General features: G+C 42.2%; 1 protein-coding gene across 3 annotated transcripts in view; it reads left to right on the top strand.

The window, feature by feature from the left end:
* Positions 1–14,362, top strand: part of PARD3B (par-3 family cell polarity regulator beta) — a 765,403-nt gene that overhangs the window by 710,922 nt on the left and 40,119 nt on the right. For all 3 annotated transcript variants that reach the window (XM_090044807.1, XM_090044808.1, XM_090044806.1), the window contains exon 23: positions 10,114–10,193. In XM_090044807.1, coding sequence (XP_089900933.1) covers positions 10,114–10,193 — 80 coding nt within the window. The remainder of the gene's footprint in view (positions 1–10,113; positions 10,194–14,362) is intronic.

Consider the following 14,362-nt stretch of genomic DNA (forward strand, 5'->3'; position numbering starts at 1 on the left):
AGAGGATCATGTTCAGTATTAGCTGCCTTTCCACCCCACATGTAGCTCTCACAACCTCACACCATAACTTCAGAACTTGTATAAAATTGCACTCCAAAAATTTCTGCAGGAAGGTAATATCCAAAACTTCAAAAATAAAGCAGAAATGCAAGAAATTCATCAAAAATCGAACTGCAGTTCCATGAGCTCACAAGAGGCATTTTTTGTTCTTCCGTCTCCAGAGCTGTATTTAAGCTTGGCATGCAATAGGGAAATAAAGTGATCATCTCAAAGGTGATTTTAAGATTCTCCATTGAACGTCATTTGGGCTTGCCATGGTAGCCACTTTTAAAAAGAAAAGAACAACTCAGTATTCAAAGGAGAAATATTGAAGATGCTATCCTACATCCAAACAATGGTAGAGCAATATTGATGGGATCATATAACACTAGCCCCTTCTTTGAGGACTGCTTCTGTCATTAAAATCAATGCAACTTAATTAAAGCAAATTATAGATAGATACATCTATAAATAAGATATTAAAGTGTGCTGCTGAATATGATAATTGCTGCATATTTAGCAATCAGCGTGTGTGTTCTGCTTTTGCCAGGAGGGATTTCTTTCAGTAGAATCAATGGAGCTTTATTAAAAACCATCCAAATTAGAGGGAGAAATGATGAGTGTTATAATAACGCAAAATCACTGTTTCAACTTCCATTGCAAATCCAGGAAAGCAAAATACCTCCCTCTTTCTCTATGTAAGGAAAACATCAGAAAAATTCTTTTGAACCATGGACATTGTTAGAATTTTTAATTTTTACCTTTTGATTTAAAAAATAAAACGGTGAATGGAGGAAAACATGTTTTCTATGTGAATACTGAAGGTTTTGAAGGGTAGAGTAATTAGGCTATCATAGCATGAAGGGATGGAAAAGACCCTTTAGACTACATTGTCAACCTCCTTAAGTTCACTCAGTTCACTTTCCTGCAAAACGTTGTTTCTTCCCATGTGAAGAACAAATGCACAAATAAATAAATTCAGGTGTCAAAATGTCCAGAGTTCTTTATTTTATTTCCAGTCACTGGAGCTGTGTGACCGTTAAATTGCGGAAGATACAATGGATAAGGTTTGATTTGTCACCAGTGCACAAAACATCAAGGGGTGGATGAAGACAAATCCATTTTTACCCTTTCAGTTTTTCTCTGTTCTCACCTAATTGAAAACAAAACCCAAGTGTGTCCCAGGAGAGCAGCAACCTGTAGGTCAAAGGGCAAGTTCCACTTATCATGGCTATTTTGCATGTTGACTCTCAACCTATGTGATTTACTTAGCAGTGCGCACAGACAAAAGAAGAAAGCTTGGTGAGGAGAGCTCAGATAGGCATCTGAAACAAGCCTTTTAATACATAATAATAAGAAATGTATAGATCAGCAAAGCAATATCACAGAGGTCAGCAATCCCCGGCACGCGTGCTGAGCATGGGACACAAGGCCATTTTGTTCGGCACACCACTGCCGGCCCAGGCTCTTAAGCAGCTGCTGCCAGCCACAGAGCCCAAGCTGCTCCCAGCAGGTGGCTAGGAGGCTGCAAGCCCTGCTGCAAGCAGACTGGGCTCCCTGGGCAGGCTCCAGCTGGGAGGCTGCAAACAGCTGCTCCGGGCTCTGGCATGTCGGCACTCGGCGCCTTCCAAGGTAGACATTGTGGGTTTCTTGGCACTCCGATCAAAAAACATTACCTACCCCTGCAATATCATGTGCCTTGCTTGTACCCTGCCTTCCAGGGGCAAATCCAGAGGGGGTACAGTGGCATGACCATACCTGCCTTCCAAACCATACTGTAGGAGTAGTAGCTACAGACATTTTTTTGCAAGTAAGTATCACCCACTCTCAACACCCCCATCCTTCCACTCCGTGTTCAGTGGCAGCACTGAAGATGGGGTAGATGGCAGGGGAAGGGAGAAGACACACCACTGAGCATGGAGGCAAAGCAAATGAGTACCAAGAGCCAAGGGGGAAGGGGATGGCCCCAACTGCTGCTGTAGCATGGTCTGCTGGCCCAGATGGGGTGAGGGGACGCTGGGAGCCAGAGATGCAGTTACCCCTGCCATGCGGGTCACTACTTCTACACCTTGTTTTGTAAAATCCTGCATCCTCCTGCCTTGCATCCAACAGTCTTGGGTGGTAGGTGACTTTTGCAAAGCTAAGTGATGTGGGAGCACAAATCTTACTGGAAGTCTGTGCAACTCATGCGCTTAACCTGCCTGCTAAGTCTGACGTCCCCCTAGCGTGTGTTGCATTATGCCATATTTTGTAGAATACACTGTAATGAACAAAGTTGAGTGCTTTTCTTGAAGCCACATAGTGAATCAGTTAAAAAGTTGAGAAGATAATCCCAGATTCTCATCTCGCTTAGGTAGGTATAAATTCAGCATGACTCAATTAGGGCCAGTAGAATTAGACATATATAACTAAGGGGTCCTCTACACATGTAGGTAAAATCACAATGGGATCTAATGTGTGCTCCACATAATCATGCCTTATGTCCTGCATGCATGGCATGGCAGGAGGCACGATTGTGTGGATCATGCATTAGACCTCAGCACACCTCATTGCTGGAGCAGGAGGAGCCTCGGATCATTATCTTGGGCTCCCTTGCACTGGCTTCCATGGCTGTAAGCCCCACAGCTGACAGATCTCTGCAGAGCTCACAGCAGAGGCAATGCAGGAAAGTTGCCCTGACTATGAACACCCCATGAGCAGGGCTGGCAGCAGGGAAAACTCTGCACCGGCATCCCGTGCAGCGGGTCTCATGAGGTGTGGCCTTCACAGTGGGGAGAATGCTACTGTCACTGTGAGCCTCATTAAGTGCAGGGCTTGCAGTGGTGGCAGCCTTCCCCACACTGACCCTGCTGCAAGTCCTGCAGGGCTCACAGCGGTGGCAGCGTTCTTCCTGCTGCCCCTGTTGTGGGCCCTGCAGCTGAAGATGCTGCCTCTGCCGAGAACCCTGCAGCCAAAGAGACTCACATGGTTGGGGGTGGGGAGAGGGAGAGCAGCATTCTCCTGGCTGCAAACCCCACAGATGACAACACTGCCAGCCTTGTCAGCTGTGGGGCTGGCAGCATGTGGTGCACCCCTATGCCTGGGAGCTCCTCAGTTGATGGGGCTCCCAGCCACAGGGGAGCACTTGGCCACAGGTTCAATTAATGGTGTGATTAAACTAAGCGACAAAGTTATTCCACATTTTTTGTGGAATAACTTTGTAGCTTATTGCTCTATTGTTTTATCACGCCATTAATTGGTGAATGTGTAGCTAGATCACAGTTTAAGGCCTGATTACCTGGTTAGTTATGCCTTATATGTAACATGTAGAGGGGACCTAAGATCAGTTCTTTCTGCCCCCAACCACTAGGCACCGTGCCTGATTTTAATTTATTTTGCATTCTGTATGCAAAATAGGACTTTTGCTTCATGTTAGTGGGGGGGGGGGGGGAGGGTATGATTAGTGGAAGCGTGTTTAATTCTTTTGATTTCGTACAAGAAGAATCCTTTCCCAAAATCCCAAAATGAAACTGTTCAAAGGGCAAACGGAGATGTTAAGAATAAGAATGATCTAATAAAAGTACAAGATGTGAAATCTACCAAGCAAGGTTTCAACCTAGAATGTATTATTAGTTTTCAAAAAGAGCAAGCTATGTGAAACTTGTGACTTCCAACTATTTTTGTAGCAAAATGAAAAATCTTAATCAGATTTTGAAGAAATTTGGTCCCTGGAAAAATGGTAAAAATGTTCTGTGTGTGACCTTAAACAAAATACCTGATGTACATGCTGTAAGAAATAAGATCATTGCCCACTTCCTAATATGTCTGATATTTCCTTCCCCACACAACCTTGGAGCGGCCTGTGTCATTGCACTCTCTGATACTGTTGTGAAATGGAAGTTTTAGTCTTTACTCAGCATCAGTACTGTATTATGTTGGATTTCAGTACCATTTGGGATACAAGCTGGAAGGAGGTAGCAAAACACTCCAGTCACTCACCAGGAAACTCAGGGCCTACCTAGCAGACAAGGTAGACCCCCTAGAGAGAATCAGAATGTCACCCAGAGCAAACCCTTCCACACAAAGGACAGGAGAGTTACTGGGAGAGAACTATTATCTATTTATATTGTGGCAGCACCTACGGGCCCCGATCATGGACTGAGACCACACATATTGGGCTATGCATAAACATATAAAAAGACAGTGCGCTCCCCTCAGAGCTTATATTCTAAGGAATGGCCTCTTGTTTAAACACAGGTTTTTTTAAGGTTTGCGTGCAGTTGCATGAAAACTACCCAACCAACACCAGAAGTGCACACTGCCCTTAGGCCAAGTGTTTCCTGACCAGTGAGATTTCTTAGCCCTAGACTTAGACTGTTGGTTTGTTCACTGCATGTAAAGGCAAGCATGGATTAGGAGACATGAAATCAACTCTGTCCTGAGGAAAAGAAATAAGACTCTTTAACCTCTTATCATGCTATTTTCAAAGTAGTCTCACCCCCAGTATGAAAGAAATAATTTGTCTACTTATAACAGGCTATTTTTATGGGGTACCAGCTCTGATTTGGAGGTAAATCCTATGGAGAAGATTTTCCAAAGATCCCGTTTAATAGTTAATTCATAACACATTCACCAATGATTCTGGAGCAGACCCTCTGCTGATGGAAGACTTGTGTTCTCAGATTTGGTCTACATGGACATATTCACATAATTTTGTTTTTCTGGGCAGTTTTCTTATAGAGAATTGGCAGATTTGAGAGATGATTTGCAGCTAGCCTATCATTTCCTCCTATTAGAAGCCTCAGCTAAAGTACTGTACAGTTATTATATTTGACAGGGGCCATAGCTTACATTTACACCTGCACATCTCTTTTTTTCATTACACTCACTTGCTCTTTTCATCTTTCTGGATTGAATTACAGCACATTTAGTACGGCTCTTTTTACAACCTTTGTCGTGAAAACAAATTCAGATTCTGCCTGTCCATAGAAGTTAGGAAAAGACCATGCTCTGCTACTGCAACATATCACAGCACTTTCTGTGCTGAAGTTGATCTAAAATCTGTTGATCTAAAATTATGGTGAGGCTGAGTGCCTACCGACCTCTCCATCTTTTTTATTCATTGCTTCCTTGGCTAAATTAGCATTATTTTGATGAAAGGATGTAGTAGTATCACAGCCTTTTCTGAAAGTGAATTATTTTTATTGCTGAAACCTTGTTTGCTAATGGAAATTATTAGTGGAGGAAAATGATGCTTAAACAGCAAGAAAGATACTAATTATATAGATATGCTTACAACAGGCTATTTTTCTGGGGTACCAGTTCTGTTTGTAGGTAAATCCTATGAAGAATTTCCAAATGCCCCAATTAACAGTCAATTTATGACGCCTTCAGTGGTGTAGGGTGAGTGGTACCTTATCATTCTGGAAACAGGCCCACTGCTGATGGAAGATATTTGTTCTCTGGTTTGGTTCTCTCTACATGCTTTACTCCTTATATTCTAATATAATAAAGGGCTTAGTCTGTCTGTCTGTCTATCCATAATACTCTTGGAGCACTCTGATTGGTTACTAAAAAAACCAGAGTGCTCCAAGAGCATTACAGATGGGAGGTAGTGGTGACGTGGCAGAGCACCGCCATGATGAAATGGATGGAGGGGACAGAGCGGGGAAATGAGGCCAGCGCCATTGTCCTTGTCCCTGTCCCCCAGCCCTACTCCTTGGAGGTGGTGGCAGTGTGGGGTGCTGGCAGAGGGGGACAGAGGGGATAGCAGGGCAAGCTTCTCCCTCCTCCCCCCACCCCACTCCTGAAAGGCAGCGGTGGCGTGGGGTGCTAGCAGAGGGGGATGGGTGGGATCACTGGGCAAGCTTTCCTCCCCCCATTCCTGGGATATGGTGGCGGGGGGGGTTAGGGTTAGCAAGCTTCCCCCCACCCACCCTCTCTCCATCGTTCTTGACGGGCAACTCGCTAGTTTATACATAAAAAGTCTCCCAGTTGCACATAGGAAACCCTGGCCAATAATGCACAGTTATATGCGGATGCAATACAAGATTGGACTGGGAATCTATTTCGTCTGATATCCCATCAGCTGGGCTGTTGCTGTAAGCTTTAGAAAAACAAGTCCCAGAACTTCAAAGTGGGGAAATACAGTTTAAACTGCTGATATGAGAACAGGGGCTTATGTCCCTTCTAAACTTTCAGACACTTTACAGTCATTATTAATGTGATGCTGAATATCATACAAACATCCAAACGTGTTCTTGTTCTAATTTTACTAAGTTTTGGCCTCAGTGAGACTTTGTAGCACTGAGTTGTGCCCCCCTCTTGTATGCTGAGAGTATAGGTGTCCTCCAACGCCAGTCTCTTCTCTTAAAAGTTTTGACCTTTTCAGTTTCTCTTCACTTGCTCTCAGTCATTTCTTTTCTTTTCTTCTTTCTTTTTGTGCCCATTTCTACAATACTCTCCTTTAGATGGAAGTGGACATGAGTACAGTGCTCTAGTTAAGGACACCCCATTGATTTGCATAATGGCATTATTACATTTTCTGTATTATTCTTTATCCTATTCCTTTCACAAGCTAATATTTTGCTTGCTACTTTTGATTGCTTCTGTATATTCAGAAGGGGTCTTCAGAGAGCTATCCACAATGACGGTTTGGTCCTTTTTTCAAAGGTGATATAGCTGATTTGAAACTCATTTTGAGTGTCTAAGATCATTCTCTCCACTGTGCTTTACCATACTTTAATCAACTGTGAATTTCATCTACCAGCATGATCTCTGTTTACTTTCCTGAGTTAAATTCCTCAAAAGTCCTGCACTGTCTTCTCCAGTGTAAAATATCCTAAACCAGTGGTAACCAATCTGCAGCACAGATGTCATAAGTGACATGGGGAGCCTCTGCATGTGCCACATAGACTGGGGAGGGGGCAGGCAGCACAGTGCCAACAGGGCAGGTAGCAGAAAGAAGGGCAGTAGATCAAGCAGGGAAAAGAAACAGTACCTGGGGAGAGTGAGGGCTAATGTGTGGCCCACCTGCCAAAAAAGGTTGGCCCTCACTGACTTAAACTATTTTGCATCTCCACAAATATAAGTACCTCAGTGCTTACCTGCAACTCAGCTAACGTGTTATCTTGACTCTAATAATGCTTACTTTGAACAGTACATTGTTGTTTACTAATGAAAATAATATGTAGGCCTGCAAATATGTGGAAACTTACTGTGCACTGAGAATGCCTTGAGGGGGTGATTCTTAATCTTTTAAGTTAGTGTCATAGGGTGCCTATAGACATGCGCGTTCACATTCTAATTAAAATGCTCCAGCCTCTCCTCACTCTCGCATGTATTAAGTCCCAAAGCATTTCAAAATAGCCACTGGAGCACCTTATCTAAACCTCATCAAATGAGCTTTAGATAAAGCATCCCATGTCCATTTTCAAATATGGAGGGACTTAATGCACATGACGGTGAGCCATTTTAATTAGAGCGGCTCTGCAGGTACTGCTCTAATTAAAATGCCCCTCCCCCCCACCTCCAGACACATGTGTAATTAGTCTGTGAAGCCAATAATTAGTGTAGCTAGTTGTAAAGAGAGTATAGGTCCATTGCTAATGCCATGTCTAGCACTTAAATAAAAATGTAACTAGGCAGATATTTCCAGTGCCGTAACTTTTTTCCTTCATCTTTTCATCAGGTCAGTATCTTCTTTTAGAAGCCGTTTTACTTTTAATTTTGTGCTATAACATCTTTACTGCTGTGCAGACAGATGGAGAAAGGAAATGAGAAGGGGTAGCTGAGTATTTTAATTAAAGACACAGAGCCAGAGTTTGCTCTTTGAGCTTATTGGACAGTTTTCACAGGGTGCAGAGACTTATCAGCTATGTGGAGCCAAATTTGTAAAATTGTATCCAGAATTGTAGTTTCTATGGTAACTATCTCACAGCACATAGACAAACAGAATTGGCAGGAGGCACCTGATTTTATTTTCTCTGCAAGTAACAATCAGAAAATTGATGTTTTCAGGTTGTCACACATAATGTGAGTACTTTTTACTTACTGGTGACTGCATATGTTTTTCTTGGTAAACACCCTGTATATTCTTAGTCATTTCATGTTACTTGTACATTAACTGAGTGTTGTCTCACTTAGCAAGCTTAAAAATAATCAAGTTGAACTTGCATTTTGCTTTAGAATCATTAATCCGATAAATATCTTGTCACTTTACATACCTAATTGTCCATTCAGTGTCATGCAGGTAAATGGTATTTTGTATGATTTTTGTGCTCGGTAAGTTAAAGCATAAAATTCTTTGATTTCCTTTGTTTTTCCTCCAAAACAACAAGAAGGTCAAGGCTTGTCTGTCACCAGAATGGCCCGTTATTTAAGGGAAATTACCAAACTGTTTAAAGTAGAAGCATGAGAAAAACATAAATGACTGAGTCTTTGCACTCTCTGTATAAAACACACCTTACTTTTACTGGTGGTAAAAGGAACCAAATGATCTAAACCAATTAGTCTGCTGCCCTCTTTTTGGAATCTAGGCCAGTGATTTTTTTCTCTAGCCCTGAGTAAGGCACTGTTACAGCTGTGGTCATTTCAAATCAGAGATGATTGTTTTTTGGAACCTATCAACTCCTTAAGGACTCCTTACAATTTTGATTCAGATTAAAAGCATTTAGCCAAAGGTCCATTCTAAATAGGTTTTTCATTTAATGGTAGGTTGGCTTGTTACTAACATTGCCTTGGAGTACTAGGGTGCAGTCTCAGCATAACACTGCTGATCTAAAATAATTCCTAAAACTCCTCTCTAGTAGCTTAAAATTGTATATATGTTTGCATTGTACATGGCTTTTGTAAAGGATCTAAAGATATATTGTACATAAAAAACATTATATACAGGTGAATAAGTCTTATTACAACTTACACAACATTTCCATCACAGCAGTTTTTAAATCTCTTCAGTGAAACTGAGGTATTGTGCATAAATTACAAGATTGACAGAAGTGTACTGTAACCTGTAGAACGTGAAAAACATGTTAATTTTCGTTTCTGTTTCCTCTTTTTATAATCAGACATTTGCAGAAAGCCTCATGTGATTTATTCTTTTCTTTTTAATGAATTGTTAAAAATGTTTGAAAAGGCATTAAATCTTCCCCTCTGCCATTAATCTGTAAAGGGGGAAGGGGGTTTTAAATGGCCTCTTAGTGTATTGCTTTATAAAACTGCTGATTCTGGCAGTGCCAGAATAGGAATACGTATTAATGTATGAAACACTGAATGCAGACAGTAAGCCTCCTGCATTTATGGAGGAAAAGGCTAATAGCTCCATTTTAACAAGGCTCTTAACACTTGGGCCATCAGCGGGCATTGAGTGACTGAAAGTGGGAGAGCTAAAAGCATCTAAGTTCAGCGTTTTGTACTGCAGTTGGAGCCTTCTTATTAGGATTTCATGTTCCAGCCAGCCATGGTTGCCATCTTGAAAACAAACCAAGTAGAGAGAGCTGGCATTTTGACTGAATGCACTAATGCTTTACCTCTGAAACTGCACTAGAGCATGATAAATGCACTTAAGTCCCAGTTGGACACTTAGCTTTACAACAGCATTTTGGAAAGTTTCTGGATTTGTGTTATGAATGAATGCAAAGGTTGTTTATATCACATTTTATGCTGAAGCGAAAAAAAAGCAACAGGTGGTAAGCAAACCTGAAGCTGGTATATAACCTCATTCTTTCTCTGGATCACATATGTTTTCAGCAAAATTGAGGGACCTTTGTATATAATCAGATTTATCTCCTGATATTACTGAATCCTAGGAGGGAGACTAGCCAAAAGAAACTGAAGGTGTGCGGTGTCCCTACTGGCTCAGAGCCATTGGGACAGCCAATACCTGTCCTAACCAGCACTTTGATATGGAGCCCCTTCTTGTTACCAATCATAAGATTAAGTATGGGATTTGTGGATTCTTTGAGCCCCTGCCTTTCTTTTGCCGATTTTGGCATGCTGTCGCATCATTTGTACTCTGATTATCATTTTGAGATGCATTGTCAGTAACTGGGGTGTATAATTGAACTTCATCTCTAATTACTCTTCTCTCCACAGGTGTCTGGAAAAGGTCCAGATGGGAGTTCACACAATCCCCATTTTGAAGGGATGGAAAGGCAATATGCATCCTTACCCAGGTACATTACTGAGTTTTCTGCATGTGCTGATTTACCCTCCCTACAATATTTAGGAAAATCTGCACAGAATAGTTGTCTGGCTCTGAAATGAGAGATTATGTTGTAGTTTTGTCTCATTACCTTCTGCTGCTGATACAGTGCCATCCTTATAACTGTATTAATAATTTGGACACATGATTTAAAAAAACACAGTCTCCCTCGCTCACCATGTAGGCAAGAATCATAATCCATGGGGAAGGAACATAACACTGAGGAAGCTTGCTCTGCTAGAGTGCTAACAGGTCTTAGCAGGGCATAACTGTGACAAAGTTTATAGTGATATAATCATAGCTGGCAATGGCAGAGCACTGCGTGGCAGAACTGACAGCTACTACAATCCCACCATTGCTGGAAGGAAAATTCAACTAGCAATCCTATTCCAGTATAGTAACCCACTGCTGTAAATGAACACCACTGGAAATGAGAGATAATTCTCAGCGGGTTTTTTTCTTCTTATCAAATAGATAAAGAATAATTTTAGTCTGGAATCAGTGGGGCATAACAAAGAGGAAACGTTTCAAGGATTGCAATCCAGCTTCTGTGGGAGTTATAATAGCAGAGTGGGAAAATTAGCAAACTGGAAAGAGAAATGAAGAAAGGTCAGAGCTGGGAAGGGGGAAACTAATATATAGAATATATCCCTTCCTAACAGACTAAGAAATAAAATGAATATCCATAGAGATGGGGAGGAGAAGGACATTTTCATAAATGAGGGTGAGATAATAAACTTAGTGCCATGTTTCCTGTAGATCCCAAAGCGGTTGGCATTTCATTGCTGGCATTTTTAGGAAATAAATGACAGTGAATTGTAGCTCCATCTTTTCTATTTTCTTTCCTTTTGTCTATTTGTATCTAAATGTGTTACAGCAAAGGCTGATTGACCTCAATATAATATGACATGCTACTGCATACTAGAACAAAAAAAATCTCATTGCTTGCAAGTAATTAGATTTCACTAAGAAAAGCTGTCTTACATACCTTAACGATGTTGAACTTCCTAGGAACTTTTTGGGGCATGTTATGTTGTTGAAACCACAGAATGCATCTGTGGTTCAATTACTGTCTTTAATCGACATATATTGGTTGTGTCAGTCGTAATTTTGCAAATTTCTTTTAAGCAGTAACTGACTCCTCTAATAGTGTCTTGGCTTCCAATGTTGTTTTCTATATTTTTTCCTATGTAACTGTGGGTGTTCTCAATTGCCCTTGTGAATGTCCAGCCTTTCTTTGTAATTCTGCTAAGTTCTTGCCCTCAATTATATCTTTTAGAGGTGCTTTCCACAGCATAATTATATGTATTGTAAAAAAAAATGGCCTTTTTACTGGTTTTAAATATTGCTATGTTTCCATTTCATTCTGTGTGCCCTCTTGTTCCCAAACCATAAGAAAATATTAAAAATCAGTGCCCAGAATACCTTATCTACATCACTCGTTGCTTTGCATCTCTCCATCATGTCCCCTCTTACTCAGCCTCTCTCCAACTGAGCAATCTTATTTTTGCAGTCTTTCTTAACATTAAACTGCCCTAATGCCTCTGTACCTTCTTTTGTGCTAGGATGACCAAACCTGAGAACAGAACTCCAAAACAGGTATACCACTTGTCTATATAATATTCTGTTTCATCCCATCCTTTTTGCATCATCATATTTTCCCTATTTTCTGACTGCAGCTGTATCAGTAGCAAGTCAGTCCAGTGAGTTCAGTAACACCTGAGTCTCATTTCCTGACCATTTAAGCTCCCAGTGTACTTCCTGAAAATTCACTTTTCCCTGATGGCAACCAGACTCCATGAGAACATTGAACATTTACCTGGCCAGAGCTAGGAATTTTAGAAGCTATCAAAACTGCCCTGTAGCTTTTAGATGTCAGTATAAATAGAGCGTCATAAAGGAACTAACTACACATGCCTGTTTAAGAAGAACAGGCTGTGTTTTAAATATGCTTGTGATGTCTGTAGGTATTATAGGGCTTGTTAGTACTGCGCTGAGCTTGTCTGCCTACAGGTGGCAACAGGGTAGACCTTGGCTCTGGATCACCAGGTCTGCCAGGAAGTAGATCTTACGTTTTTCTCGTCTGCCACGACTTTGATGACTTATACATTCCTGGGAGGCAATGCCCACAGTGATCCTGCCTGGTCTTGATCCCTGTGTCTTCTGTGGGGCTCCAAACCTCCCCTTTACCCAGCCTAGCCTCTCCAGATGGTGTTTACAATATTGTTCCACAGCCAGGTTGCAGTGCTGTCTGTTATAAACTTATTTGCCTCCCAGGGTGTTCTAATGCCTCTTTTGGGCACTCCCTTTCAGGGGCCAATCTTGGCCTGTGCTCAAAGAAAAAAAAAAAAAAAAAAACAGCAAAAGAAATCACAGAAAACTCCGGCGGCTTCTCAGCCTTCTTATCAGGCTCTGGCAAGTCCCTTTTCTCACGGTCAGGTGCTCAACCTCCCAATCACCATAATTCAGGCAAAACAATCCCTTAGTCCATTCTTTGCTGTGTGCTAGCCTGCCCTGCACCCCTGTGAACATTCACAGTCTCTTTGGGGTCTCCCCCTGTGCAGGAAGGCTCTACTTGTAGCTGTAGATTTTTCCTTCAGGCCCTCCTCCAGATCCTCTGTTGGAAAACTCCACTCTGGAGATTCTCTCAGGCCTTGTGGACTCCCTTACTCTGGATCCTCAGCTGCAGTTCTGCTCCGGATATTACCACTAGCCATGTGTTTGCAGGCCTCTGCCTGCCTCAGGACCCCTCCTGCAGTGTTCCTCAGGCACGGCAGGCAGAAACTGTGGCATAAGAGTCTCAGCTGCTTCTCTCTCCCTGTGGCCTGCAGGGAACTCACCCCCCTCTCCCCCTCTCCGGGGCCAGAAATACCTTTGAGTGGCCTCCCTCCACCAATCCTGAGCAAGAAGCTGCTCTGGAAATTGGGTGGGTGTTTTCCTTCCTTTCTGGGATGCAGCTGCAGCCCCGCTGGCTCTCCATGCTGTAAGTTCTGTCTCACTCCTTCACATATCCCCCACCTCAAGACACCATCAGGCACTCGTCTTTGTTCATACAGGGGCTTTTCTTCTTGGACCATCACCTGCTCTCTTGATTCATGCTGTGTTTTGAGAGACTAGCTTGCATAGCAACGAGAAAGAAAATCAGCCACAACATTGTCTTTACCTAGTCGATATTCAACTGTAAACTGAAACAGCTGCAAAGCCAAGGCCCACCTTGTTATATGGGCATTGTCTGTCTTGGAGGATTTCAGCCATTTCAATGGTGCGTGATATGTTATAACTGTGAACTCCTGCCCCAACAAGTAGTACCGAAAATACTCCACACCCCACTTTACCGCTAGACACTCTCTTTCTACTGCAGCATACCTTCTTTCATGGTTGTTTAATCTACTACTGGTGTAGGCTATCAGTCTTTCCTGCCCCTCAATCCTTTGGGAGAGCATGGCCCCTAACGCCTATCCTGATGCATCTACCTCAAGGATAAAGGGCAGTACAAAATCTGGGGTGTGTAGTGTAACATCTTTACATAATGCCTGCTTGACTGCCTCAAAGGCTAGCTGTTGTAGCTGTGTCAACTGTATGGGGCCATTCCCCTTCCCCTTGATCATGTTGGTAAGTGAGACTGAGACTGCTAATTCTGCAAATCTCGGTATGAATCATCAATAATACCCAGCTAAGCTGAGAGAAACCTCTCATTTGTCTTTTGGTTTGAGGGATCTGATAACTTTTAATCACCTCCACCTTCTCTACTAAGGGTTTGATTTGTCCTTGCCCCACTCAAAAACCCAGATAATCTCTCGCGCTGTCCTAATGTACATTTCCTCGGGTTTAAGGCAACCCTGATCTCCTCAACTCCTGTAAAACCGCTTCGACCACTGCTAGATGTTGCCCCTAGGTCTTGATATATATGACTATATCATCAATATAAGCAGCGGCATATTCATGATGCAGGGCCAGTAACATTCATGATGGTGTAGCCTTTGAAAAGTTGCCGCTACATCATTTAAGCCAAAGGGCATTCTACAAAACTCATAGCTGTCATATTCATATAGTATAGCTGGCATTTTTAGTCCATACTATTCCTATTCTCCTTTAGAGATCTAAAGACTAAGAGTAAGGCAAGGAAAAGAGATCTTTCTG

The sequence above is a fragment of the Crocodylus siamensis genome, chromosome 4, assembly GCF_052110815.1.
Source record: "Crocodylus siamensis isolate JL-2025a chromosome 4, ASM5211081v1, whole genome shotgun sequence".
NCBI lineage: Eukaryota > Metazoa > Chordata > Crocodylia > Crocodylidae > Crocodylus > Crocodylus siamensis.